Raw genomic sequence first — 27,070 nt, forward strand, 5'->3', positions numbered from 1 at the left:
ACCTTGCTACTTCAACCACTTTTGTTTTATAACCCCCTCCTCTCCTCACCTGGGGACTCTTCCATCAGCCTCCTTAGGTCAGCCAAGTCCCACCAGCTGATCTGTTGCTAAGTAACTACTCCTCAGTGTTTCAGCCTCAAAAAATGATCTGTCTGGGGCAACAGCCAACTTTTTGAAAAATATCACCCTACATGTTCACTGTAGTTAAAATGACTGGTTATTTTTGCTCTCTGGCATTGCAGATACTCTCCCTCTTCTCCCTGGTAGATTTTATAACAATACAGGAACAAAAGACTGCTAAGAAAGAAACCAATCTCCATATTCACAGGCTGGTTGTGGACTCTGCTCCCAGCACTGAAGTACCATGGTACACAACAACTGATCCCAGAGCCCACCCTCTCCCTCCCATTTTAATAGCATGAGGCAAACCTGGAGAATATGCTCAGAGCAGGCACTTTTGCTTTACATGAAGCTAATCATGACAGCTGTATCTTGCTGTAGCAAATGGATGAACTTGTTCTGCTGTTTCCATCAGAACTCAAATCCATTACAATTTAACCTTCTCACACAGCATCTTTCAAAGTTCACAGATCTTACATATTTTTCCCCCAAAATCTGCAGTTACAGCCTTATTTCCCAGTTATTAGTTGTATGCCCCACTAATTCCCCCATCTTCCCTGCATTATTCTAGAGTCCCTGAGCATCCACAAGGGGAGAATCGAGAAATTAAGAGAAAATGAGACTTATTTCCTCTTCCTTGATTCCTGCAGGCAAAACCTGTCTACAACAGGAGATTTGATGAGGGCTAGACTTGTGTCTCAGTCTTTGTTCTTGGAGAGGCTGTTAGTGTTTCCAGACTGCAACAAAACGTTTTTCAAACTCCTCCCTAGGTCCAGACGTGAATTTTACAACTACAATACAAAATGCTGTACTGCTTTTGTTTTGGATTCTTCCCTTTTTATCTTTCTTGGCATGGCAAGAACACTGGCTGCCAGTTTACCTTGCAGATATACCACCCAACAAAGCCATTGCCTTCTTTTCTTCAGCTAACCACATGGAAATTGCTACTTTTTTTCCCCAACTAAGCACATGGAATAACTCATAAAACAAAGACAGAAGGCAGCTTGTTCAAGATCTGTAGCAAAAATCTTGCTTCTGTCCTGTCTACCAAATAAGTTAGGGGTTTTTCAACTGTCTTCAGCAGGAGTTTGATGTTACTCCTACAGCACCAGGAGATTAATTTAGTAGATAATTTAGGAGAAAACATTATTAGGCCTTTAAAAGAAAAATGACCACTTAAAAGGAATAGAAAATTAATTTAGCAGTAAGCTTAGCTATGATTTAAGTGCAAGGTGCAAAAATTAGTATCTTTACTGTAGAAACTATTTCCAGTCTCATTTTCACCAGATAGTATTATATTCTTGTATTTTACAGTACAAGTGTTTGCAACATAAAAGAATACTGACAGTGAATAAAGGCATGAAATCTCTCGTCTTAACATGGTTAAAAGTGTTAACAGTATTAAAAGTAATCCAGCTGATAAACAAAAGCAAACTAAAACAGCTAAAAATGATGGAAGGCCACAGAATGAACTTGCACATGAAACAGTTTCAGGATTGTAGTTCCAGAGGCCATTTTTGCCAGGAAAGCAGTTTTTGTCATCTGTCTAGACCACTTCCAGTGACCACAGAAGGGACCGACCAGCAAGCACAATTGCTCCCTTCCCATATGTATATCATCATTTCCCACCAAGAGGACTTCCAGAGACCCTGCCTGGGAATCCAGACTGAGACACACTCTGCAGGGTATCTGCCCTGTAATGTAAATTCAGCCTTTATGTATTTTTTAGATGCAGTCTCACAAGAGACTCTTATTCTGTAAGCCATGCATTTGTCACTAATGTATCCACAGTCACAGAAGGGAATGAGGTCTGCAGGTTGATTGGAAAACCATTTATTATCCAGAAGCAGAGGGCATGAGGCACTGGGTGCATCCAAGCACACCACCACTGCCATCAGCACGGACTGTGTGCCAGGTGGGAATTTAGGTCAAGGCCAGGATTTTTTCCCTATTATTGGTGTTAGGATTTTTCAGGATTACCATCAAGGTGGTGACATTAAAAAGGATAGTAGGGTGCAGCAAAGTGTGTGTGATTTCTGAACTTACACTGAGTGCAAAGTTTGCTCTCCTTCTGAGAACAAACTCCTTTTTGTATTTATATTGTGGCATTCAACACATTCATTGCATTGTCTCTGTTCTACCTCTGCTTCCACCTCTCAAAACTCCACCTCAGTCAGCACATTATTGACAAACAATAATGAAATTGCAATAAAGCATTAAAAAAAAGGAAGAATAATACAAAAAAAGCCATCAGGATTTTCACTGAGAAGAGATAAAAATTCCACGAGGGACCTTAGTATTGCTATCAATTCTTATGCTGAAAGCTGGAAGTTAACACAGTAAGGAGTGATACCATACAAACCTAAAATAGAAAGCTCTCTCTAAGCAGCAATTATAGCTTAAAGATGTTGAACGTTTGTGACTGTGCACACAACTCTTGACTGTATTATATTCTGTGGGGCAGATTCTTAGATAGTGATCTGGAGTCCTGAAACCAATTTACGTCAACTGAGGAGCTGCCTTATGAGAGTCCAACACTTTTATTAAACTGAGAATACCAATGCTCTTACTTACTTCTGTAAGTACCTCTTGACTAGAAGTCTACTGGTATTGCTCAGAGTGTTATTTTAACTGTTTTGAAACTGAGATACATAACACAACTTTTAAACGTGGTTGCATAACCTACTGTCCCAACGCATCCCTATTTTCTTGACTGGTTACATTAACTCCCTAATGCACACACACACACGGACTGCTAATTCTGACATTCACATTGCTGGTAAGATTTTTTGTTCCCTGTGGAAAAATGCACTTTTATCCTGAATTACTCTATATTAGGGGAAAACAAGGAGAAACAAATGCAATGATTCCATGAAAGATTGGCATGTGTATCTTCTTGGGGGCAACTAGTCTCAGAGGTGCAGTCAAACACATGCCTTGCGTTTAGTTTCACAGGTTTTGATCAACTGAAGTTGTTTCAAAGCTCTGTTCACGTTCACTTCTGATCTCAGATTATCTTTGTATTCAGACCACATTTTGAGCTGTATCACACACTTAAGAGTCCCCTCTTATCAAAGTATCAATTCAGTGTACTGGGAAGAAAAGTGGCATCCTACTTAAAGCAAGAGAATAGCTAGTCTCTCTTTTTCTCAATATTCAGAGAAACTGCAAATATTATCTGATGTAAAGCAGTCTCTATTAAGCTCTTGCTTTGTCTACAATCTTGAAACTCTTCAAAATCAATGTGAAGTAGCCACAGACGTGCATGGAGTATCACATGAATTATCTAAATAGCTAAAAATATCGAAATATTTTTATATTTAAAATATCTAAAAAATGTTTTAAATATAAAAATATCTAAACCAGATACAAAATTATCTAAACCAGCTCACTGAAGGCTCATGCAGCATAGTCCAAACCACAGCCAATGTGCTCTCCCTGTCCAGCTGGTGACTGGACATGGGAGATTAACACAGCATTCCCAAAGTCTGCAAATAGAACATGAGGCTTGCCTAAATTACCCAAAAATGAAACTGCCACATTTCCCTAAAAACACTACAGAGTAGTGAAACCCTCCCCACTCCCCAAACCTAGCAGTAAAATCCAGGTAAGGTTAGATAGACATGAAACACTGAATCCTACAGGGAACAATTTGGGCACTGTTAAAGAAGTGGGAAATAAATGCCTTTCTCCCATTTTGACAGATGGAATTGTAGCTCCCAGGGTGACTTTCTGTAGAATACTCTGGCTACCTATGTGCCTACTTTGATGTGCAAGGGAAGCTGCATTTTCCACTTTTCTCATGGACTGAAGCAACTTCTATTCAGCACAGCTCAATCCAACTCAGCTTTGCAAAGCAAACAGCTGAAGAAAAGTGTAAAGCTTAAGAGGTGCATGTATGTGTGAAGCACACCTACACTCTCACATCCTACTTTGCAGCAACAAAGGGTAGACCTGTCCTGCACTATTTCATCACCAGCTCTTTAAAGCAAAACACTCTGGGCTCTGAATAAAGCCCCTTTGTTAAATAACAATCCAACAGGTAGAGGACCCTCATTTCATGCTTTCTCCATTTAAATGCAAATCTCTGCCTTGACACAATGACACTCAAAACGGCATCCTGTACAAATAATGTTGCACCACAGAGCTTGTGTCATCTACTGATAATGACTACTTTTGCAACCCTTTAAATGTTTACATTGTTTACAATTTTGTGGACACATTTTCTTCAGGAAAGAATAATTTTTAATATAGTCTTAACAAGAAAGACATATACTACAAGATGTGAGCTCAATTAAGTTTTCTGATCTGAAACAATAAAGTCCACGATAAATTAACAGAAACAATAAAACAAGTAGCAAAACATGATTCATAGGAGGATTCTAGCCACTAGGCTCTTCTAATCTGGGGATCTGACAATTCCATAAAAACAGCAGACAAGAAGAAATAATGGCAAAGTTAAAAATCACAACAATATATAATAAACCATGTATTCCAAAAGATTATGTTGCAAGTGAAATTTTGCACCAAAATTTATTGATCAAAAAAAATTACTCGCTATCAAGTTATCTTTCACTTCTTGTTCTTGTACATATGGAAATCAGAAAAGCCCCAGATCTTAAATTACACAGCAAACTGGCCCAGCTAGAGAATTTACACAGTCACCTGAATAAAGCAGGAAGAAACTTTAACCACGGGAGATCTGCAGTTAAAGACACAGTACTTTATGAAAATCCACAGCTAGCACTCATTTCTGGATGTCTGTCAAAGAATATTGCTGTAAATACTGAACTAGTGTCTCACAAGAGGCATAATTCTCCTCTGCTCTTTGGAATTTAAATGTTGTTAAGTGCTTTTGCTTCTTTTTAGTTTGAGGATCAAGTAATCACCTTTATGAAGGTGAAACCATACAGGAAAATCCTACTGTTAGAGCATCAGAAACAATGGGTTTCCATCCCATCCCTTCCACTTTCCTTTTCCATCCAACAAGTCAGTCAAGGGTCAGTGTCAGAAGGGGTTTGATGTAAGCTCCAGTTGCAAGTCCTTTTCGTGACAGCCTGGTGTAGCCCCCATGCATTGCGCTGTTAGACCCCTGGGTACTACTTACCTTTACACTATTACTACTTTACTACTCACCAACTCATCTGGCATCCCAGGGCAAACAGTCTTAGAACATTTAATTTCATTACAAAATCAAAATGAACAGACTGGTTCAAACCAGTTTCAGCAGGACATAAACACCTCTGACACCCTCTGTGTCAACTATTTTTTAGCTCAAGAGATTTCTTGTTTCACTCTACTTATCAACCCACCATGGCTTTCTTCTCCAAGTACTAACACAATCTCCCACTGACCTAAGGGAAACACTTTTAAACTCTGACCATTCACAACACCCTGTGGGAACAATTTTCAGAAGTACAGTACCTGCTCTGTGAAAAACAACATTTTAAACTCAGCTCTTGCTGGTTTCACCCAGTGCTGCCTAGCTCCTGCTCCAGAGAGATGCCTACCTGCCCACTTCCTGCCCCTCAACATGCCTCTATCCCCCACCTACAGATGCATTGCTGAAAAACACTACTTATGTAAAGCAAGTTCTTCCAAAAGCATGCATTCTGACAAAACTGCATTAGTATTGCCCCAAGACTGATAATGAAATCCTAATTTTACCTATACTCGCTATTTTTACTGTGATTAAAAATTAATTAAAAGATCTGGCTCCATGCTCATGTAATAGTATCTCCTTTACCAAAATAAACTATAAACTCTTGAGCTGACACAAATATCCTGCCCTGAGAGATGTGACTTCCCCAAGTAAATTGCGCCAAGCAATAAAAAGATCTGTAACAATACTACTATATGCTAAAATCTCTTCTTGACAGTATTGTCAAACTCTTGAGAGAACTGTATTTTATTAATGTGAACTTCAAAAGGAAGTATTAAAATCCTTCTGGTTGTTTCTGAATTATAAAATATATAAAAATGCAAACAATATTCTTTTGTTCTATTCACATTAAAAATTCCTGCTCAAAAGATATAATACATTATTTTCCTGGGACCTGGATTATAAACTTTTTCTAAGTCATAAAACCATGGAATAATTTTTGCCAGCATGACAGTCTTTCATCAATAAAATTCACCTGATAACTTTCTCATCATACAGAGCAGCAAATCTATCGTGTTGTACCACACACTCCTTAGAAAACTCTACTTTTTATTTCAACAGGGTGATGTGGGGCAATATAAACAAAACACACTATTATTTTGGTTGCTTTGCCCTCTTAGCTCATACTTGGACTCTATATCTTAGTATTTCCATGGTAGTAGTGAATAGGGCAAATCATAATTTCAGTGTTTCTCTACAAATATTGCGTTAGTCTGCACTTGATTTTATTGTCAAGAAAAACTTGTGTCTTGAACTCGCCTATGTTTTTTCAGCCTCTCAGTTGATTTACAAAACAGCAATTTCACTGCAGACCAAAGGGTTGTAATGAAATCAACACCAGTCCTTAATGATTCACATCACTGAGCTGTCATGCAGGATCATTTTCTGCTTATTCACACTTGAACACCCAAAAATGCAGCAAACGCCCTAGACCTGCTTTTCCCCACAAATTTGAATGAAATAAGCCAGGAATATTGGCACCATAATTGCCATCATTGTGTGTAAAGGTCAATGGACTTCCATAAATTCCAGTCTGAAAAGCCAGGCACTCCTTTTAAGGTAAAACATCTAATTGATTCTGATTTCACTTTTACTGGCAGCCTATCAGTTAAAAAGAATACAAAGGTTACAGCTCAGGTATAGGGATGAAATCAGGGAAAGTTTTTAAAAATCACTCTCAAAGAACTTAAATATTCAAGTTCCATCAAAAACACATAATTTTTAGAGATAGATGGTTTTGCAAACCCACTGCATGCAGCTAGACAGGAGCCTATGAATTTTGCATGCTTTGCTTTCAATTTCAGCAGTGAACTGCAATGAATCTGGGACAGACTTTTGCTGAATCAGGTCTCCTCATTTTGCAGGAACAAACACTTTTGGAGCTGCCATTAAGCAAGGTACCATAACTTCATTTAAAGGGACACAATTTCTTTTGTTCCAGATAACACAGAAAGCTATGAAACATTAACATGCCCAATTGCTTCCTGCATCAAATCCAGGTTTTGAGAGTGCGACATCAAAACACACCTGCCAGTCAAAAGGTTGAAAATGAGCACCGTGGAAGCTGGCAATCCTGTTTCCATTTTCTCATAGCACTGTCCAGACTTTTTGATATCAGCCCCAGCAAACACCTGCCATGGTGAGACCTGCCGTGACCCTGAGACAATGCCAGTGAGCTCCATTATGAAAAACACTAAGCAATGCAGCTGTGTTTTGGTGCTAGTATGTCCCCAGCTCATTTTTCTGTATACAAAACAATATTAAATATCATTCCACTAGAATAGAGCACTGCATTAGTTTAGCACTTTGTTGTGAAATCACACCCAGTGAGAATACATTTACTACAGTTTGGCCCTGGAGGGCAGAACAATCAGCAAATGGATTTTACAGCTACGAGCTCCCTGAATCAAGAAAATCAGAAGCACAGGTCTTTGTTGTTTTGCAATGACTGGGATATACAGTAAGCTCAGAAATCACCATAAGAGAGGCAAGAGGGAGTATTGTGAGGAGTGAAATGTGAAATGAGTAAATGGGTTTTCAGAACCAGTCCCCTTTCAAAACAGACATGTTGCTATTAATCTCTGACAACTACTTTTGTCCTTGCAATTGTAAAAGTGAATGTATGGCTTTCCATTAATAAGGCTGGAGTGTTTTTTCAGGAAAAGGGTGTAACAAAAAAAATCTTTTAATTGCATGGTTTGAAAGTGATGATTCTGAATGTTAATTCCAAATTATTACACATTATTGTCTCTTAACCTTTTCCAGTGCATTATTTCCCAAGATAGCAAATCTATAAAGCAATTGTGTAAGAATCTGGAGCAGATAATTCAAAACTTTCCAGTTGTTTCACAATTTTCTGATAGGCTTAACAAACTAAGGATAGAAATACCATTTCAGGCTGACAACATACACAGCCACCGTGATCACAACACCTGACAGATCTGGCCATCTGAATTAATCTTTGGCCTGGAAATGTCAGTATTTGACTCTTCTCTAGTTTTTCTTTTAGTTACATGGGTCACATGGGAGATCACTTCAGGAGCATTACAATTGCAAAGTTGTTCTGACATCAACTTAGCCTTTAATCATGCTAACTTAAGATTTAGATTTTGACGCTGCACCTATTTCAAGCCACTTTGCTGAAAGCATAGAACCCAGTGAAATTAACTTTTGTGAAAATAATTGGGCTAAATAAGTATTGCTGTAAATATGGATAGGAACTGAGTGCAAAATAGGTGTGAGATAAGCAGTCTCAAGACTGATCTAACGTTCAGATGGCAAGGAAGTGGAAGAGGAAATGAGCTGCATCTGTGGCCTTTATTTTGTGTATGTGTTTTCTGTGTTTATAAATACTAAGTTTTCATCACCCATTTACAGGCAACACTGCTCACTTCAAAACTTGAAGAAGCAGAAGAGATCGATTCCCACCTAAGATAGTTTTTCACACACACATGCTAAGTGCAAAATCAGTTCTAGTCACACCATCCTTCTACTGAATTTGTTTCGGCCAACTCTGACAAAATAAACAGTTCAAAATACTATTTTGAATCACCACTGAAGAGGCTCAACATCTGAGCCTCAATTTTGCTCCACTAAAAACTTTCAAGGTTCATACTGCTGGAGATATCCTAGGGAGACACTGTATAGACCTATTTCCCATTTTATGAACTATCTAAAGATCAAAGGACTCCATTTGAAATAAACTTAGATAAGAAATCACATACAAATAAACAAGTGTCTTACTATTTCTAAGGAAATAACAGTAGCAACGAACATAAACTAGAATGTTCTTTTTCCCATAAGTCACAAAAGGAAAAAAAAGACATTTTAGGGAAAGGTAATATTTCAGTATAGATTCTTTAAATGTATTCCATATTCTATTTTGGCTGTTACATTGTACAGTAAAGACATTTGATTTTAGCTTTCCTTAATGAGATTATATTGACCAGGGGGTGAGGGAAGCAGTAAGAATTGCCCTTTTTTTTATGTGTGCATCTTGGTCCCAGGTAAAGGCATGTGACCTGTTTATTGTACATTACTACTTGATTTAATACTAAATGGAAATGGATTTAGTTGTGGTCTCTGCTCCTAAAGGTAAGGTTAATTACACCAATACTAAGACTGCAACATAACCTCCCCCAGAACTGGCCTCAAATAACAGGAAACAGAGACAGCTGGAATGAGGGGTGAACTTCCCACTATCTGGTACAGTCAAACTGCTTTTTCCTCATTCACATGGAACAACTTGTGTGTTGAGTAACAGGGCATGAGCTCACATGGATATTCATTCCTGGAGCACAAACCCAAAAGCCTCTGCTCCACACCTGTCAATTCTTACAAAGTCTGCAGAAAGCAAACACCTTTACAAGGTAATGGCAGTTAAATTCCTTTCCACCAAATGCTAAACCTTTCATCGTAGCCAGTTAGAAATGGACTGCTAAACCTAAGACCAGGTTTCCTTTTATAGCTGTGGTGAAACATGCATGGAAAAAATGCTCATGCATTTTTTCAGGATTACCAAATCATCTACATAAACTATCGTAAATGATCAGAAAAAAGCCTTTGTACTGACATCCTGAAGACACTTTGGAAATACACATAATATAACAATAAATGTGGCTACCATCCATTATATATTTCCAGCTGAACACAATAAAATTCCAGAAATACATATTCACTGGTAGCACATTACGATAACATGACTAAATCCAACTTCTTACACTGCGTTCTTGCTATGCTACCTTTGCATACACCCGAGCTATTGTATAGCTCAGCTGTTCAAATTTCTTCTTCTAAACTGATGTCTTAAATGTGGTGGCATTAAGCAATAACTATGTGAAATGTAACTACTCTCTGCATGTAAAAGTGCTAATAATGGTAGGTAGTGTTCCCTGTTTCTTCAGCTCTGCATTTTATAAAAGGAGGAAACAGTTCTCATCAAGGCAAACATCAACAGCATCAAGGCAAACAAGGCATGCCAAATGAGCTTTCCTCTGTCACAACTGGTTAGGTGCACTGCAGCACTTCTCCAGGCAGCCAGGCACTAAGAGGCTTGTCAAAACTGTAATGATGTCCTCAGATCTGGCATTTAGGATTTACTTTGATGTGGAAAACTATCACTCTGCATGCCTTGAACAAATTAATTCACAACACTGACACTTCATGTGTATTAAAAAGATAGATGCATTTATAATTTTTGGATAGGCCAGCATTATTTCTCTAATGTATACCTTCTTTGCACAAGATCTAAAGATGATATTTATTTCTTAATCTGTTTTTCTGGTGTTAATCCAAACTTGCTTTTCTTCTAAGTATTGTACAATAGAACTGTTTGCCAAGTAAATGTAGAACGTGGAAGATGTAATTTTTAAAAAAGTTTTGTTTTTCTTCAGATTATAAAACACCAGCAAAGTATTTGCTATTCTACACAATAATAACAAGAAACAATTCTGAGAAAATCCATTTATAAATACTTGCTATTTTTGTACAATACATATAATCCTTGGAATATGTCATTAAGACATTTGTTCGAATCTCTCAAGACTTTATTCTTCTGTCTTTCAGATTCCAAGTAAGCTACAAAGCTGCAATCTGCAATCACCTGTCAGAGGAAACCAGCTCCACTGAAAACTAAGCAAGTATTTGGTGTTTATGTGGAAGAAGGATGCTGAATACCTAAATATTGGTTATACCTCTCAAATAAGTCTCACCTAAAATATTTTGTTAGCCTAAGGGCTTGTAACAATTCAAATAAACTAACACCAGGAAAGATACAACTAGTTCACACTGAGCGGAACAAATGCAGGTTTATGTTCATAACACACAGGGGTTTCACAACAGGTTGTTTTCCACACAGCCTTCAACAAAATTCTGTGAGCTTTAAACTTAAAAGATCTATCACTCCTCAATAACATGCAAGGTAAAAACCTAAATAATGTTTATCTATCAACAGAGAAATATCTCAAATTTATCACTACTTGTCCTATCAGAGCGCTGTAGAACAGTCAGAGTGCTTGTCAAATATGTTCACCTGCCACATCAACATTGAGAACTTTCAAAAGCCTATAAGGACAAGTAACAGTCACAACACAATATTCAAAATGTAGAACTAGCAAGAAGTGTTCGCATTGCATTTACAGATCACTCCCTGCTGCCAAATGTACACAGGCCAAAAGAATTATCTATAAGCATTAGGAAATCTAGGCAAATGGATGTGTGCTCTCTGCAATGTTCTTCAATCAGTCTTTGACACAGATAATGGGAAAAGACCAAAAGTGTTCTGTGAATGGTTAAATTCTAAAATTATGGTTCATCTGTTGAATTATGGCTAGAAGCTCTCCATTTTGTATTTTTGAGCAAAGCTAACAGAAGAAATATAAATAAAAAACAAAGCAGACAAATGACAAATTGTGAACTCGTATTATGCATATTCATATATTTTTCTTTATTTTTATAACACATACCTTTTTCTTACCTAGTATAGGAGTAATTATCATCCAAGACAAGAAACAGGATGTAGGGGAGCAAAGGTCCAAGCTCAAAAGCCAAATCTCTACTCTTCTGCAAACTAAGCTCTATTGTTATGAATGTATTCTTCTACAAACCAGTGATCTATTAACTTTTTCTTCTTTTCATATTACCTTTAAGAAAATAGTAGAGTGCCAGTATTTGGGATCCATTAGGCTTGCTAGAGTTGTTTACAGTCAACTTCTTATTTTTATTGTTACCAGTTTTCCAGTTCAGCTGATGTAAAAAAAAAAAAAAAAAAAAGGACTAAAGACAGAATAGGAAACTGAAAAAATTAAATTAACGTAACCAAACCCTAACCTGTACACAGAACTATACCAAACCCTAACCTGTACACAGAACTATGACATATTGAGAGTCCAGTGGTGCGGGAACATGAACTGGACATATTATCATTTTCTGGCAGCCTGCTTGTTGTTCTGTGTTTGTGCATAAAAGCCTTCCAAATATATGGAAGAGAAAATTAAACTCAAGCCTGATATTTAATTCCCAATGGTATCTAAGTGAAATGCATCACCCTGAAATCTGACTCATGTCCTTCTGATTAGAAGAACATTACGTTCAATATGTTAAAGCACACTAGTATAACTGATAAAATGTTTGCCAGATGCTATAAAATTTTGCAATCATCATATCATTTTGTGAAGCAGAAAATAGTATTGGGTTCTTCTGAAAGAGAAAAGGTAACTCCAGCAAGCTGCATTTACTCCCTTGGACAAATGAAAAAGTTTTTAAACATGCTTAAAATGTTGGTCTCTTACCCAATTTTCAATTGGTGCTTTAAATTCTCTTAAGCCTACTACTCCTTGACAGACTGCAGTTCAGTGTTCTTTTTTCTTAATGTTCTAGGCGGAGGTAATGCGAGTCTCTATTCAATTGCTTTATAACACCAAGTAAACTCTGAACTGCAAGTACATCGGTGTCTTAATCTAATAATCTCCATCAAGACGTGAATGGGAACAGACAAGCTCACAAGTGCCTTTCAGGTGTAGCACTTCACTTGGAGTTCCTCAGCGAAGAACCCTTGTAATGAAGTTTTTACCAAGTCGTTATTGGAATACTTCATGGGGACCATCTGTCCAAACAACTGTAGCTAAGTCACCTGAGTATGGTCTTAGAGGAGTAGCACACTCCTCTGAGCATGGTCGTCTGTCCACATTTTGACACCACTGAATTTTTCTTTTACATCATTGTATAATTAGCAATAATGCTGTGCTTGGATGCATCACACTCTCACTCTTCTGGCACATGTTTAAAATTTTGATACTGCATATATCAAAACTCCTTCCCAGTTGCTTCCCCCCACCCATGAATTGCACTAAACCTTTCACTTTCTGTTTTTATTTAGTAACATAAGCCCATTAGGAGCTAAATTCCATGTATTTGTATTTATCTCTACTTCTTTAATAATTCCCCCCGATCATTTATAAGCAGAAGTGTTTGTGCAAGTGTGGACACTAACTAAAGGCCCCAAAGCCTATTAGAGTACAGAAATTTCGGAAAAGTACAAAGATTTACTGTCAAGAAAATCAAAACAGGAGAGAAGTCCTTTTCTGCCATGTATCAGGCTGGACAGTAAGAATCTCAATTAAATGAGTAGAAAATAAACCATAATGTTAACACATATTACTGCAAATCCCTCATCATGGACAAGAACTCTAGAGCCCTACATGCTGTGACAGACTACAAATATTTTTCTGCTCTTGACTCCATGAGTCCATACAGGGTGATTTCTTCAGTTCAGTGCTGCCTCCTATCTTTCCCTACAATTCTGCTATATGACTGCATTTTTCCTTTCAGTCAAGTTACTAGGCAAAAATGTTCTGAAAAGCTGCTCTATATATACCATCTTATATTAATAAAAATTAATCACAGCATCCCAATATAGCATTGCTTGTAACATCTTCAAGTGTTTTCATGGTTACCTGATGAAAGAGTTGTAGACTTTATTCTTTTAACATTTAAAAACATCTAGTGCATGTCTCATAGAGACCATAAATAATCAGTTGAGGCTGTTTTATTTGTTTGTTTAGGTGTGAGAGAGAAAGTACAGATTTTTCTCGCTGTTGTGCCTGTAAACTGCAGATCAGAAGTCCATCATGAAAAAGAACACACTTTGGCCCTTCCACTGAGATGTTCAACAAAGACATCAAGTAACTGAACTGGTGACAGCATTCTACAAAAGTAATACACAGAAAAAAAGCTAAATTAAATTCTAGCTGCCACCTTTCTGCTGATCTCTGCTGACCTGAATAGCTCATCTAGACAGATGGCACTGCAGATAGAAACCATTTAGTTTCATACCACAAATTTCTACATAAATCTACCTAACATGAAATAAATCACTGAGGAATTTACTCTTTGTACAACAGCACTCCTTTTCCTTCTAGTTTAATTAGGCAAGGAAATTAAATACTGTGCAAGGCAGACAATTACTCCCCTACAGTAATGTAAAAGGATGGCTTGAACAGAGAACAGCTTAACCCCTTGGGTAATGCACAGCCAATCTCAAATAAAAGTAAGGAGTTGGTTAGCATCTAAAGAAGCAGGAATAGCTCCCACATTTGCTGGACTACATCCTCCTGGTGATGAACATGTTATTCTAGTTTCATTTGTCCACCCCCATCTCTGCTGCTGTCAACACTGATGATGAGTGCCCAACACTGTGCTGTACTGCTTAGCTAGAACAGACATTTGAGCTGCTGCTGTCCATCAACTGTTCCCTCTCCACCTACAAACTCAAAAGTGAAGGGAAGAAACTCGATGCCAGCATTCATTTTCAGACTTCAAAGAAATGCAATCTGAAAATATCCAAAGCAGCTATGGTTCTTCTTTCTGCCCCACCTTTTGTCTTCTGTATCTTCCAGCTTCAGAGGGTTTTCTTTCTGCCACAGCTGGGAGTTACTCAGTCTTCTATGGGATGCAGGGGTGAGAAAGAGAATAAATACACTATTTCATAAAACCCTGTGTGACAGATACACTTGAAATCTTAACCAAGCCAGCAACATTTTGGTAAAGCCCTGAGCTGTAGCCAGGCCAAGAACTCCAGTTTCAATCTGTTCTCTGAAAACACATAAGGGAGCAGAATAACACTGTGACCATCAATACACAGGAGCTTGGAACACTGACCATGCATGGTCAAGAATAACAGGTGATTTTTTCCAAGAATCATTTATCAAGGAGCACAGGAGGTTGTGAGTTACAAAGAGTCTCATGCACACTTTTCCCATTGCATGTAATCTGACTGCAAGGCAATGAGTTTATCCCAAATGAGCCTTCCTTGAGCTTTCCCTGCTAGGCAGTCATGGCTGCATGGTGATGATCTCCTCTTGAACTGGGACACCTCTCAAGTTTGGTCCTAGAGATCTTTTACCTATGGCAGAGTAGTGGTAAGTTATCAATATCACACATAACCTTGTAGTATAGCAGCTTTCATTTGTGCCTTGGTAGTTTTAAATCATTGTTCAAATGATTGTGCTGTGCAGTAAAAGTGAACCTTGCCATTGAACTGCACTCCTACCACATGATATTGAAACCACTTTTGCTAACACTTCTGACTGTGTTGCTTTCAGCAATTTAAATCACCCCTATGCAACATCTCAATCCTGTCCTTCTACCTGCAGGCCTTAAGGGAAGTACTGATCTAGCACAGGTATTTCTGTAAGACACAACTGAAATTGGAGGAAGTACATTGCCTTAATCCTGAGGGCCATACCAGTTCCAGAGCTGAAAGGTCAGCACAGCAGCATTAGTACAAGATGAATAGACAATGCAGGGTACTTATATAATGAAATCTGTGTCTTCTGAATTTCAAATATGAACTTTACAATATGAATTGTACAGTCCTACCAAAAAAAACCTCTCCCTGCCTTACGTGAATGTTTCTGTGATTTATATCCATTGAGTGAGGGGGTGAGGTCTCCTCCTTTGCATTCGGGGTACATCGAATACGTTTCCCAGAAAATCACATTATCTGGAAGACTGCCTGCACACTCCTCAAGACCCTCAATGCATCATCCAGACTGGGTAGCCCATGAGCAGTCCATGGCCAGAGGACACATATGTAAACCTCTGCCTTAGTGCTCCCACCGAGGTTCAGGAGAGCCATGCTGTAGCCTAATGGCTGTGTGGCTTTGAAGGACACAGTATCGGATTCCAAACACTGGAGAATATCTAACTTCTCATCCCTATACTCCTGACTCTAACGCCACCAAAGCAAACTTTTTACAGGAAACAGATTCTCTAGTCTTATCTTTTGGTATCCTTGGCAAGAGGAAGCCAAGTGGAGTAGAGCTCGTCTCTCTCCAGCTCTGTGCACAGTACTGACAATACTGTAACCAATACAGAGCAAACATGACACAAGCCGACCCACTCAGCCATACACACAGAATATTTATGATAAAACCGTACATATATCTGCATGAAGGTCCACTTTAATGAGATGAGACATGAATAAAGAAGGTAAGATTCTAGCTGCACTCCAGTATTCTATAATATATGCATTAGAATGATGAAAGTTTTCTTTTCATACTTGAACTCCTGCAGAGGTTAGAGGAAACTATTTTATTATTCAGATAACTTCTGACTCAGGTCAGGAACTTCCTCATCTCCAAACGAGAAATAACTCCAGCTAATGTTGAAAGATTCTGCAAAATCCTTTTACTTATAAAATTGGAGAAATGTGGTAACTGCTCTTCTTTACTAAAACAAGAAAAAGAAGAATGCAGAAAATTACAATCTTTTAGCTTGTGTGATGGGATGAAAAGAACTGTATTACTGGCATTAGTTCCACAATTAGGATCAAATTAATCAATGCTTGAGTCACAAAAAGTAGACAATTCTTTTCAATAAGTGATAATAAAATAAAAATGAAAATACTTAGAAATGGCTTGAACAAAGTTCTGTGAAATCAGCACTAAGGCTAAAAGGTAAAATGACAATACTTTCAGGTCAGAAAAGTTTTAATATTAATTTTCCCCAATTTTCCTATTATTTAAAAAATATAAGAGTAGGGGAAGACAAACCCTTGTTGATAAAAAACAACAGATGACAGATGTCTTCTGCCACCTATCAAATCAAATTAAATCTATGCTCCAAAATGTATTTCAACCATGAATACTGAACTGCTGTCATACACATCTCTCAAGCAAGCATGCTTGAGGCATTCTGATAAAACCACTTCCCACATATATATGCCACCTGAATATATTTTGAACCAGTTCAGACTGTACTGCTACAACTAAGACCACCAGTATTGTAAAATCTGCAAACATCTGCTTAGAAAATATCCTCAAATCCTGTGAAATCCGATTCTTCCTCAGCAGTATTTTGACAGTCAGCATCAAATATTTTTAGCTGAAGCTATCTTCAAAATCACAGCTAATACAGCATTTTAAGAATGTATAAACACACAGAGAATCTTAAATCTTAAACCAGGCCCTAATCAGTAGAGTATTTAAAAAAATGCCAAATAACTTAACATTTAGAACACACTCCTGTTTTCTGAGAGCTCTCTTATACCTTACAAGGTCACTGTGATCTTTGCATTGGCTTTACTGAAGCCCTGCATTATTTTGCTCACAGATTAAGACAAATAAATAGGAAAAAAGCCTCAATGAACAAATATGCAACACCGGGGAGCGAAGTTGCTTAACTAGCAATTATTGAAGTATCCAGAGAAAGGCATTTTGTTAAATATTGTTATACAGCAGAGAGAGATAACAGGACTTTATAGAGAAGACACTCCTTACCAGCCTGTTTGCCTTGGTTGTAATCTCTTATATGGGTGTAAATGAGAGTCACTACTAAAATCTGCCATAATAAATAATGGGTGACTCCATAATGGGCATTTCACTCTCTGAAAGCCTTACTCAGCTTGCATCAAGTTCTAGCTATTTCTGGTGTTTCAGCATTTTCTGCAACACTCATAGAAAAGAAAAATTAAAAAAAAGAGAAAACACAAAACACTTCATAGAGACCCATGGTAAACTTTTTTCTTCCAAAATACTGTGGTTTCTTTTGTTTTCAGAAACGTATCTGTAGCAGGTTTGTGTGTCTAACATTTTAGCTCCCTTAAAAGTATCTTATAAAGAGGAAGCTCTCTATTAATACATAGGCCTTTCTGGAAAAGCAAAAACTAATTCTTTGTAACTAAGAAATCAGTAAAATTTGTAATGGCAGGTAGATCTCCTGCATAGAATAGGCTAAAGACAGACCAACTCCAGGAGTAATGGAAATTAAATTAAAATAAATATCCAAGGAATTTGATGAATAATAAAGCATAATACATTATCACCATCACTAATGTTAGAGCATATTACCAATGATTTGGCATAATATGGTGCTATATTAGTTAAAATTATTGTGGATTCAGAACTAAAACCCAGTAATTCTTACCATTAGGCTAAAACCCAATAATTTGAATTTAAATTCACATCTGTCAAGGTTCTTTTTCTCTCAGCTTCCTCAATTCTGAACCATTAAGTGATGTAGCTATTTCCCCAAGCAATTGAATCAGTGACAACTAGCATGCATTCTTATAAAATTCTGCACAACCTTCTGTGTGATTTAATTCCATTTCTAGTGCCAACACTCTTAATAGTCTCACAAGAAGAGTGTGACTCATCTCTGTTTGTGAAATGAGTAACCCAGAACAGAGTGGGGAATCCCAACCCCCAAATATGGATTAGCAAGCATCAGATTAGCAAATTCAGATAGGCACTGGTTCTAGACTGGATTAAAAATACACATACTAGCATGCAAAAAAGGAGCCAGAAGGAACCTTCTGCACAAGCCCCAGCAGTTCTGATACTAACAAATTCCATGATATTACTCTGAAATCTTCAGTAAACGTGTATTAGTCTAAGTTTCCAAACTGCTGCAGTATAAAAATCACAAATTCAGTTATGGAATTCATCAGCATCAAAAGAGAGTAGTAAAAATTCTGCTGGCCTACCTATGGCAATTTTAAATTTCTCTCAGTGTTTGAATGCTGGCCTTTTCTGTGATCCCAGACAAGAAAGATCTTTTGAGCATGTTACAACATTAAGGAATCTAGACTGGACAGCTGTGCCCAGATCTATAGCAAACCATTCCTCTCCTCACACTGAAGCAGAAAAAGCACAGGGAAACTCCTCCCTCCATTGCTCCACTGGCAGGAGACATGGCAGATCCACAATGTAAGAAATTAAAACCATAAGGCTCCTTGAAGTCAAAATCCCTTCCTTATCCTGCAGTTTCATTGGAGAGAGAGCAGCTCCTGCACCAGCTACAAATCTTGAGCTCCTACTGCAAGAATCCCTGCCAAATTTAAATTATCTGTTTAGTATGAAATGTATAAATGATACAGTAAGAGTTACTGAAACAGCTGTGACTAAATCATCAGCTACAGTAAACACCATTTAGAAAGCCCCAATCAAAACATCTTTATAATACTGCAACATTTGGGAACTGCAAACACAGAAATAGACTTGCACAATCTGCTGCTCTGTGGATCCATCTAAATCATCCTGAGAAGGAAAAGAGGTGGGCAAAGCAGAAAAAGGGTCAGGGAAAGCAATTCCTTTCCTTTGCCTTGCTTTTGCCCCTCATAGACAACTAGTTTGTAGAATTGAGATTAGAGAGTGATAACCTCTCCTCAAGCTCCTTATATGCAGTCTAACCTCTCAAAAACCCCCTGCCTTCTCACAGCATACTTGACAACACATCAGCCACTTCCTCCAGTTTTGTGAAGAACAGCCTACAGTTTCTTATGAAGTGGCGAGGTAACATGTGCAAATCAATTTTAAACATGACTCGGAAGCCAAAAAAAGTGCAAATCTTTCTCTACTGACTACGTGTTATTGGCCACAGCAGTACAAAAACCAAGGAGGAGTCCTGTTAGGCTGTTTGCACTAGATGCAAAATATAGCTTCCAAGACTAATTTTGCAGAAGTGCTTCCTTTTGATATTTTGCATTTAGACCACCACTGTTTTTCATTACCTAGATCTAGCTATTCTTTGCTTTCAGATAAAGACATAGCAAATTACAGAATATATAACAAATTATCCATTTGTAAGTGAATAGATAACACAGTATCTATTCAGTTGTCACTGAAGTTACTGTTCCCGTAATACAGTTGCAAATTTTGTGACTGCACACTTAACAAAATCAATCTAATACATATTTTTAAACTATCACTGTAATACACAGTGAGTTAATAGAATGAGAATTCTACAGGTCCTTAAACCACTTACATGTCCACAGATTTTGTGGCAGGGAAAAGCACGAAGACAAAGTGCACCTGGAAAAATACACCAAAACAAATGCAAAAGCCTATCTAGACTTCTTAAGTTTCAAAACAAATTTTATTTCTGCAAAACCAGTTTTTACTTCCTTAGTCCTTCACACTTAAAAGTTTGAAAATTTTCATTTACCTGAGCCCACCTGCACAGGTATTATTTTTGAATATATTTGATCGACAAATAGAGGCTTACAAAAGTAACTTTAGCTATATTCATCCCCAGTTGTTCATCTCCAATCTACTACTAGATTTACAGCAGGACTAAGATTTGGAAGCACCTAAAAAATACTGGTTGCCAAATAATGTCTTCCTGTCTGCCAGCTTTTAATATTGCAGATTTACCTACAGTGCATAAAATTAATTTTCTATGTTGTCATGTAAGTGCTCAAGTTTTTTTTAAAGCACATGTACAGGGTACACACATACAGACACAGGAACACTTTGCACTGCCAGTTATAACATGCCACAGATAATTTCTTGAGGATATTGTGTTTATTTAGCTAAGTGAGGATATGTAGACACTGAAGTTTAATCACAAGACCTGTATGTGGAACAGCTGCTGTTCACCTAGAAAACAATGTTTTCCCCTCAGAAGATCAGTATGATCAAAAAAGTGTGTCTGCAATAAGAAACAAAAATTTCTGGTAAGAAGGCTACTTTTCCCATGAACTCACAAGAAAGAAAGAAAGACTTGAATTTTAATTACTGAATTTAGCAGTCATGTTTCCTTTGTTATGAAGCAAGTTAATCTTTTCAGTAATTTTCTCGAAAAACACATTGATTCACTTGGAGAATGCGTTCAGTTGCAAAATTTTTGACAACACCCACACTAGCATACAAAAGCAGAACAAAATGCTCTTATCCCTCTTTGTCACTATTAACTGCAGAACCCCTCCTTTTTTCCCCCCTCTCCCCTTTTCTAGGCTAGCTGCATAGCTTTCCCAGGGTATTGTCTGCTTTCTTCTCCACAGCCAGACAGACATGGCATGTATCATACAAACAGATTCCTTCTCTTCAGAAATAATGCTCTAACCTGCATTACTCTCCAATTAGGTAACTGCCTAGGTCAAGTGCCCTGTTTTCAAAAAACTATCTCTGTGGTCTGAACATCAAATTCCTGGCTGCCTTAATATTCCTCCAAGTGTGGCAAACAGAAATATAGCTGTTCTTGGAGCAGATCACTGTGGCTTGCTAGCACAGAAAATATCAGGTGAAGCTATGCTCCAACCATTTCTTCTTTCCCTCTTTCTGTGTGCCGATAAGCAATTCAAGCAGTATTGGACAGGGTAACCAATCATTTCAAAAGGGCAGACTTGCTGCCTTTTTTCCAAACTTGGAAGCTATTTCATAGGTACGTTCCAAGGGTATTATCATTTAGATGCACTGTGAATCCCACTGAGGGCATTAAGTGGAATTACAAAGGGGAAGAGAGAGAGAAGTTGGGAACCCATATCTCAAACTGAAAGAGAGTCTTCTGATGTGAAGGTGTAAAACATTTCTCTATGTGGAATAAGAACACGTAAGGCTGAACAACAACTCTGTCATGTTCCAATTCCAGTCAGCACTATTTAGTAGACTAAAATAGCTTTACACCTTCTTAACATATCCACATGTCATACATAATTAATACAACAGCATCTTATACAAACACCGTCATTTTATTAGCATACATAATTTAGGTAGCAATAACCAAAAAATCGCATATATAAAAAATCTATGCATACATAAAATAAAAGTTCCAGACTTCTACTCCCTTTATTTGTCTCAAATCCTAGAAAACACCCTCCCATTGCTTCCGTGTAGAAAATAAATTCCAATAGCCTTAAATGTATTCATCCTTTACTTAATAAGTGTTGCTTTACCCTGATCAAGAGGAAAACGAACATAATTTTGATCGAGACAAGAACTGACAAAGAAAAAATGACAGTGAAAGCACCTGAACTACCACAAGTTTATTGAGGGCTCGGAACTATGGAACAAACTCATAGCAAAATGCAGTAGTTACAAACTGAATAGATATTTTAAATAATAATAAAAAAATTACAATGAAAATAGAAACCAGGTCTAACAAAAAATTTACTCAGTTACTTTGATAACTGTATTTAGCTGAGGGTTTGATTCTTTATCTACCAAGTCTCCTGGGACAGAATCATCTACTTGCTCAGCCCAAAGAACAAAAGCTCATAGGCAAACTGTACCACTGTCACTTGCCAAAATTATGAAGAATTGAGTAGATGCTCACAAATCCATCACTATTTCATTAACAGATGAAGTATCAGAAATCTTGGTGTGGGGAAGACAAAACAAACAAAATTATCAATTACCTACCTCAATTTTACATACATAACTTCTGTGAAATAGCATTGGTTGATAGTATAGAAATCAGTGAGTATTACATTTCTGCAATGACTGCTCGTCCACCCGTGGATCCTGGCACAGCCCATGAATTATTGTCACATCTACTTTTTGCCTTCTGCTCAGCACTGTCCTACTCTTTGCAAATAATCTTAGGACTCTAATAATTCCTTTGCTTTCATCATTTTTTTTTCACTACTTACTCCAGCCCTTTTCATATAAAAGGGTTAGGGAAAGAAGTTTTTTCTGAGGAAGGACTGAAGAACTTTTCTAAAGGAGATTTTCTCCATTCCAAAGTCCTAGTGGCATCCACTGAACCTGTGATGGTTCAGAGGTCTAATACTCCATTTGCTGAGTAGTCTCAAAGACTGAAAAAGTCTGCCAGAGTGCAAAACACAGTGCAAGACTAAGCTGAAAAAGAAGCTGGTTTAAAGATGCCTGACACATTAACAATTTATTTACCAGCTTCCAGTGCATGAAGTAAAGAGACAGAAGAAGGGGACTGACAAAAAATAAAATGTGTCTTCAAGAGTCACTCTGAGGAAAAATTTTGCTTTCTCACATAATTGGGTTCTCAATAAAATATCAGGTTACCCAGAATTACATCTATTAAAGGCTTCTCCCAGAACACAGACATTTCCTGGACATTATTTAGGCCTCTTCTATCTCAGACTAACCAACCTCACTAAGCCATAAGGTCAAATCATAATGTACAGACTGAAAAAGGGAAAGAGGATCCACCATCACAAAAGAGACACGGAATTTTGTGTTCCTGCAAATGCTATTCGAAAGCTGCACATCAATATTATTGAGTGTTGTTAGTATTGGGATTTTTGGGTAGAATAAAGTTCTTATGGATGATAAACACTACCCTAGTGTTAATGAGAAAAACCGACAATGGCATCTCACACCTAATCTGCAGCATATCAAAAAATGTCATCATAATGAGAAATAGATTAAAAAGCCCAAACAGAATATGAATTTTTATTGAGGCAGGTATGTTAGAGCCTCGTGGCTATGCCCTGTTTCAGAGATTAGCTGAGATAGGAGTAACAGAGGCAAATTCAGACTCAGGGGCTTGCATATACACAGGAAGGCACTGCTCTGACATTCACTCCTCTCAGCAGCTACAGAGAGCAAAATTGTGGAATAACGCATTAAGCTTATGATTCAAATAATTTATACCTATCTTTCTTCTGTACCAAGACATAATATATGATCTGAATGGGTCAGGAGCAACAATTTTGTTGGGATTTGTGAACTTAGATTTCCAGTCATTTCTGCAGACTATTAAAGGTGACAGGAATGGAGGATGTCTAATCTAATTTGTAGATTTACCAAATAATCTTCTATCTTTAATCTTAAAAAAAATTAGTATACTCTGAGCATGCAATGCTTAAAAGAGACAGGAGCTGGGATAAAAATTTAGTATACAGTTCAGCAATTAACCTTTGATATAAAGGATGAGAACCACTGGCATAGTTTTGTAATGTGAGACAATTCTAGTTGTAATTCATAATATCACACTTTAATGCATAAACTTTCATGTATCTGAACTCTAGGAAAGATCACCATTTACTTCTACATATAAGCTACTCTGATATGTGAATATTACATCTAAAGCAACACTCAAAGGATACAATTAAAAACATCTTTAGAATTACAAAGTGTTTTGCTATAAACAGGATTGCCAATGTTATGAGCCAAAGACTAGAACAACTTTGTTAAACCAGGCTATTGACACCAATTTTGATATTTCCTCTCAATGCTGAGATCAAAAATTGGAGACATCAATAACCATGGAAGTATTTACCCTCCAACTCACTCAGGGGCCATTCTAAACCACATTTCTATCCTCTATACTGTCATGAGCTTGGTGTAGTACCAATAGAATCAGTAACACTGATAAGACCATTATAACAATCTGTGTACCAATGTAACACAAAACTTCCTCAAATCAGAAAAAAAATCTGTGGATTAATCTACAGTTACTATCTAAACAAATAAGCAGTATTCAGTTAACATTTCAATGTTAACTGAAATGTAATGAACATAATGCAGTTCCAATGTACTGTATATGCAAACTTACTTCTTTGTTGTTTTATTTACTAAAAACCTAGTAGGAAATATAATCTCTCTCTCTGCATTACATGGGTGCATTTAATATGCACAAAAGAAAAATAAGTTAAAAATAAAAACCCTAGTCTTTAATTAATAATCTAGAAAAAAAAAGACATTAACAGTGCTCACTAATCATGACTGCTTTCAAAATTCTAAAATAGTGTGTTCTGGATTTTCCAGAAGAAGGGTTTTTTCTTTTTCCGTATGTGCATGATTAATTCAGCCTTGCACCTGGGTCTGTTTTGTTTAACTGTTATGAAGAGAAGAAAGAATTCTATAAAATTCACTAGCTTTTACAGTTAAAACTTCACTGATTGTGGTGTCAGCCATGACAGGTGTCCCTGGGACACAGTGGCCAGAATTGACTGCAGATCTATATACCTGTACTAGATTTTGTCACCTTTAAACTTCTTTTCCTTGCAACACAAGACTAATTAATTTGGAAAGCACTCTGCAGTCATATAAAGTCTCCATGGAAACTTCTGTTCAATCATTTGACCCATTTATGTAAGACAGTACAGGCTATCAACTGGCAGCATTTTTTAAAAATACATCTAATTTAAAAGAATCTTTGAAGTTTTGATTGAGTGATGCATTTAGGAGTCCAACTTACTCTCTTACTTCCATGGTGGCACATGGAATCCTCATTTCTGTTTTCCACAGTAGCCCAAGGGGAACTTGCTAGTGTCTATACGGCAGGAGCCATCTCTGCCTACTTTTATTCTTGGGCTTCTTAGAAAGTTGTATTTATTAACAGCAAATGAGCTCAGTTGGAATTCAGAAGGCCACAAGCGGCCAAATGCAGGTCCTAAGCAGTTGTCTAATATTTCAAGGATGGCTCCCAGGCTATACAGGAGCAACAGAAGAATCTGAAGTCTCAGGAGCAAGTAAAATCACACCAACATGGCTCTGAAGGTTGGCATCATTAGAGAGTGCTAGGATCCAGTTATGTGCCTCACGTTCACAGTGAGAGCTGCGGGGAACTTTTAACAGCTGCCCAAGAACAGCTCCCAAACCTCCGACGTGTGAAGATGAAGATTCTAGTATGTGGCTTGTGGGGTTGAGGAGGTCTGCCCATGTCTGCTACATACACAGTAAAAATTTCAACTACAGTCATTGTGATGGTTATTCAACATGTATTATAAAGCAATCTATTAGCAGTTACATTGGCTTTTTCCCCACAAAAGCAGACATCTTTATGTCAACTGTTGCATGTTCTTTTGAGTTTGGTAGAACATGGGAACTCAGAAAACATTTTTAAGCTCTCATCAAACAGAAGAAACAAAAATGATTATTACTGGACACACTATAGTTCTGGCAATGAAATACTAAATAATTTATTGTAAAACATATGGGGACGGAAAGAATCGAAGGCAAAATAAAAAGTGTGCCGTCTGTGCGGGGTTCTCAGACAGAATTATAAATTGAGACCTTGGAGGGCTGTGTTAAACGGACCTAACACTATGCAGGGCAGAAATGGATTTTCTTAAGTAGTTTCCATATAATGGGCTTGGCAGATTTGAGAAATGCCTTTCCCTAATGGTCATCCTATTGATGTAGAGCCCAAAGACAATTTTTCTAATTAAGCAATAAATTACAGCTGTAGCAAGGCCTGCTAACTCACTATTAAATCTGTGCAGAGCACTGAAACTTCAGATTATTAAGGACTCAGCAAGCCTCTTACCTAACTTTAATCATGAATTCTTACTTCTCCACCTATTTTTTCTTAGGACTCTGAGATCAGAACACTTCCCTCAGACCTCACAATGTCACTCAAAATGCAGGTGGCTTTGGCTTGCAGATTATAATTACCACAATAATTTTAACATCTCCTTATCTCTCCTACTCTTCCTCCATTTTCCCCCATGAAAGTGAAAGAGCCTTATGAATGTTGGTTTTTAGTTTTTTTTTCTCCGTGGTGGTCTGTTTTTTATTTGTATTTTTAAAAAATTCTGGTTTTTTTCCCTTCTGAGGGGCTGGAGAAAGGCACTGGTATAAGCTATCTTTCTTTGTGCTCAACAGCTTGTAAGATATGACAGTGTTTGATTCCTCACAGATCACTGGAAGGCAGCCAAAGGGCATATTCCAGATAATTAGGCTGGCAGCATATGCCATGAAAAGGTAAACCCGCTTCTTGACAGCCAAGCATATACCTTCAAATTGCTTCAACTGACAGAGGCAAGACCTGAATCTTGCTTCTAGACTTCCCATTGAAATGCCCCAGCAATCCTTCCTTCTGCAGTCAACTGGCTAGCAGACCATTTGATAAAACTTCACTTTTTGCTCTGTATTGTAAGGGCTTCTGAGAAGTCTGTATTAAAGGAAGAAGACTTCCACACCTAATAATAGTTATTATTGATATCATCAGTCCAGAAAGGTTGATTGAAAGGTGAAAGGAACATTTGTGGAAAATATTGTGGAAGAAATGGAAAACTGTGGGGTATTCTCTCCTTGGGAAAATTTCTTGCTTAACTTCATGCAACTGGTTTGTAACTTGGGTAGA

The 27,070-nt window shown here is 37.5% G+C and overlaps 2 protein-coding genes across 3 annotated transcripts in view; one reads left to right on the plus strand and one right to left on the minus strand.

Moving 5' to 3' along the window:
* LOC148224016 (uncharacterized) overlaps positions 1 to 11,214 on the plus strand; it is a 57,736-nt gene extending 46,522 nt beyond the window's left edge. The window contains exon 5 of the mRNA XM_088163951.1: positions 10,847 to 11,214. Coding sequence (XP_088020077.1) covers positions 10,847 to 10,916 — 70 coding nt within the window. The 3' untranslated portion in view covers positions 10,917 to 11,214. The remainder of the gene's footprint in view (positions 1 to 10,846) is intronic.
* The window catches only part of BANK1 (B cell scaffold protein with ankyrin repeats 1), a 123,424-nt gene that overhangs the window by 43,556 nt on the left and 52,798 nt on the right, over positions 1 to 27,070 (minus strand). The gene's annotated exons all lie outside the window — the stretch shown is intronic.

The sequence above is a fragment of the Sturnus vulgaris genome, chromosome 4 (genome assembly GCF_052056855.1).
Source record: "Sturnus vulgaris isolate bStuVul1 chromosome 4, bStuVul1.hap1, whole genome shotgun sequence".
Taxonomy (NCBI): domain Eukaryota; kingdom Metazoa; phylum Chordata; class Aves; order Passeriformes; family Sturnidae; genus Sturnus; species Sturnus vulgaris.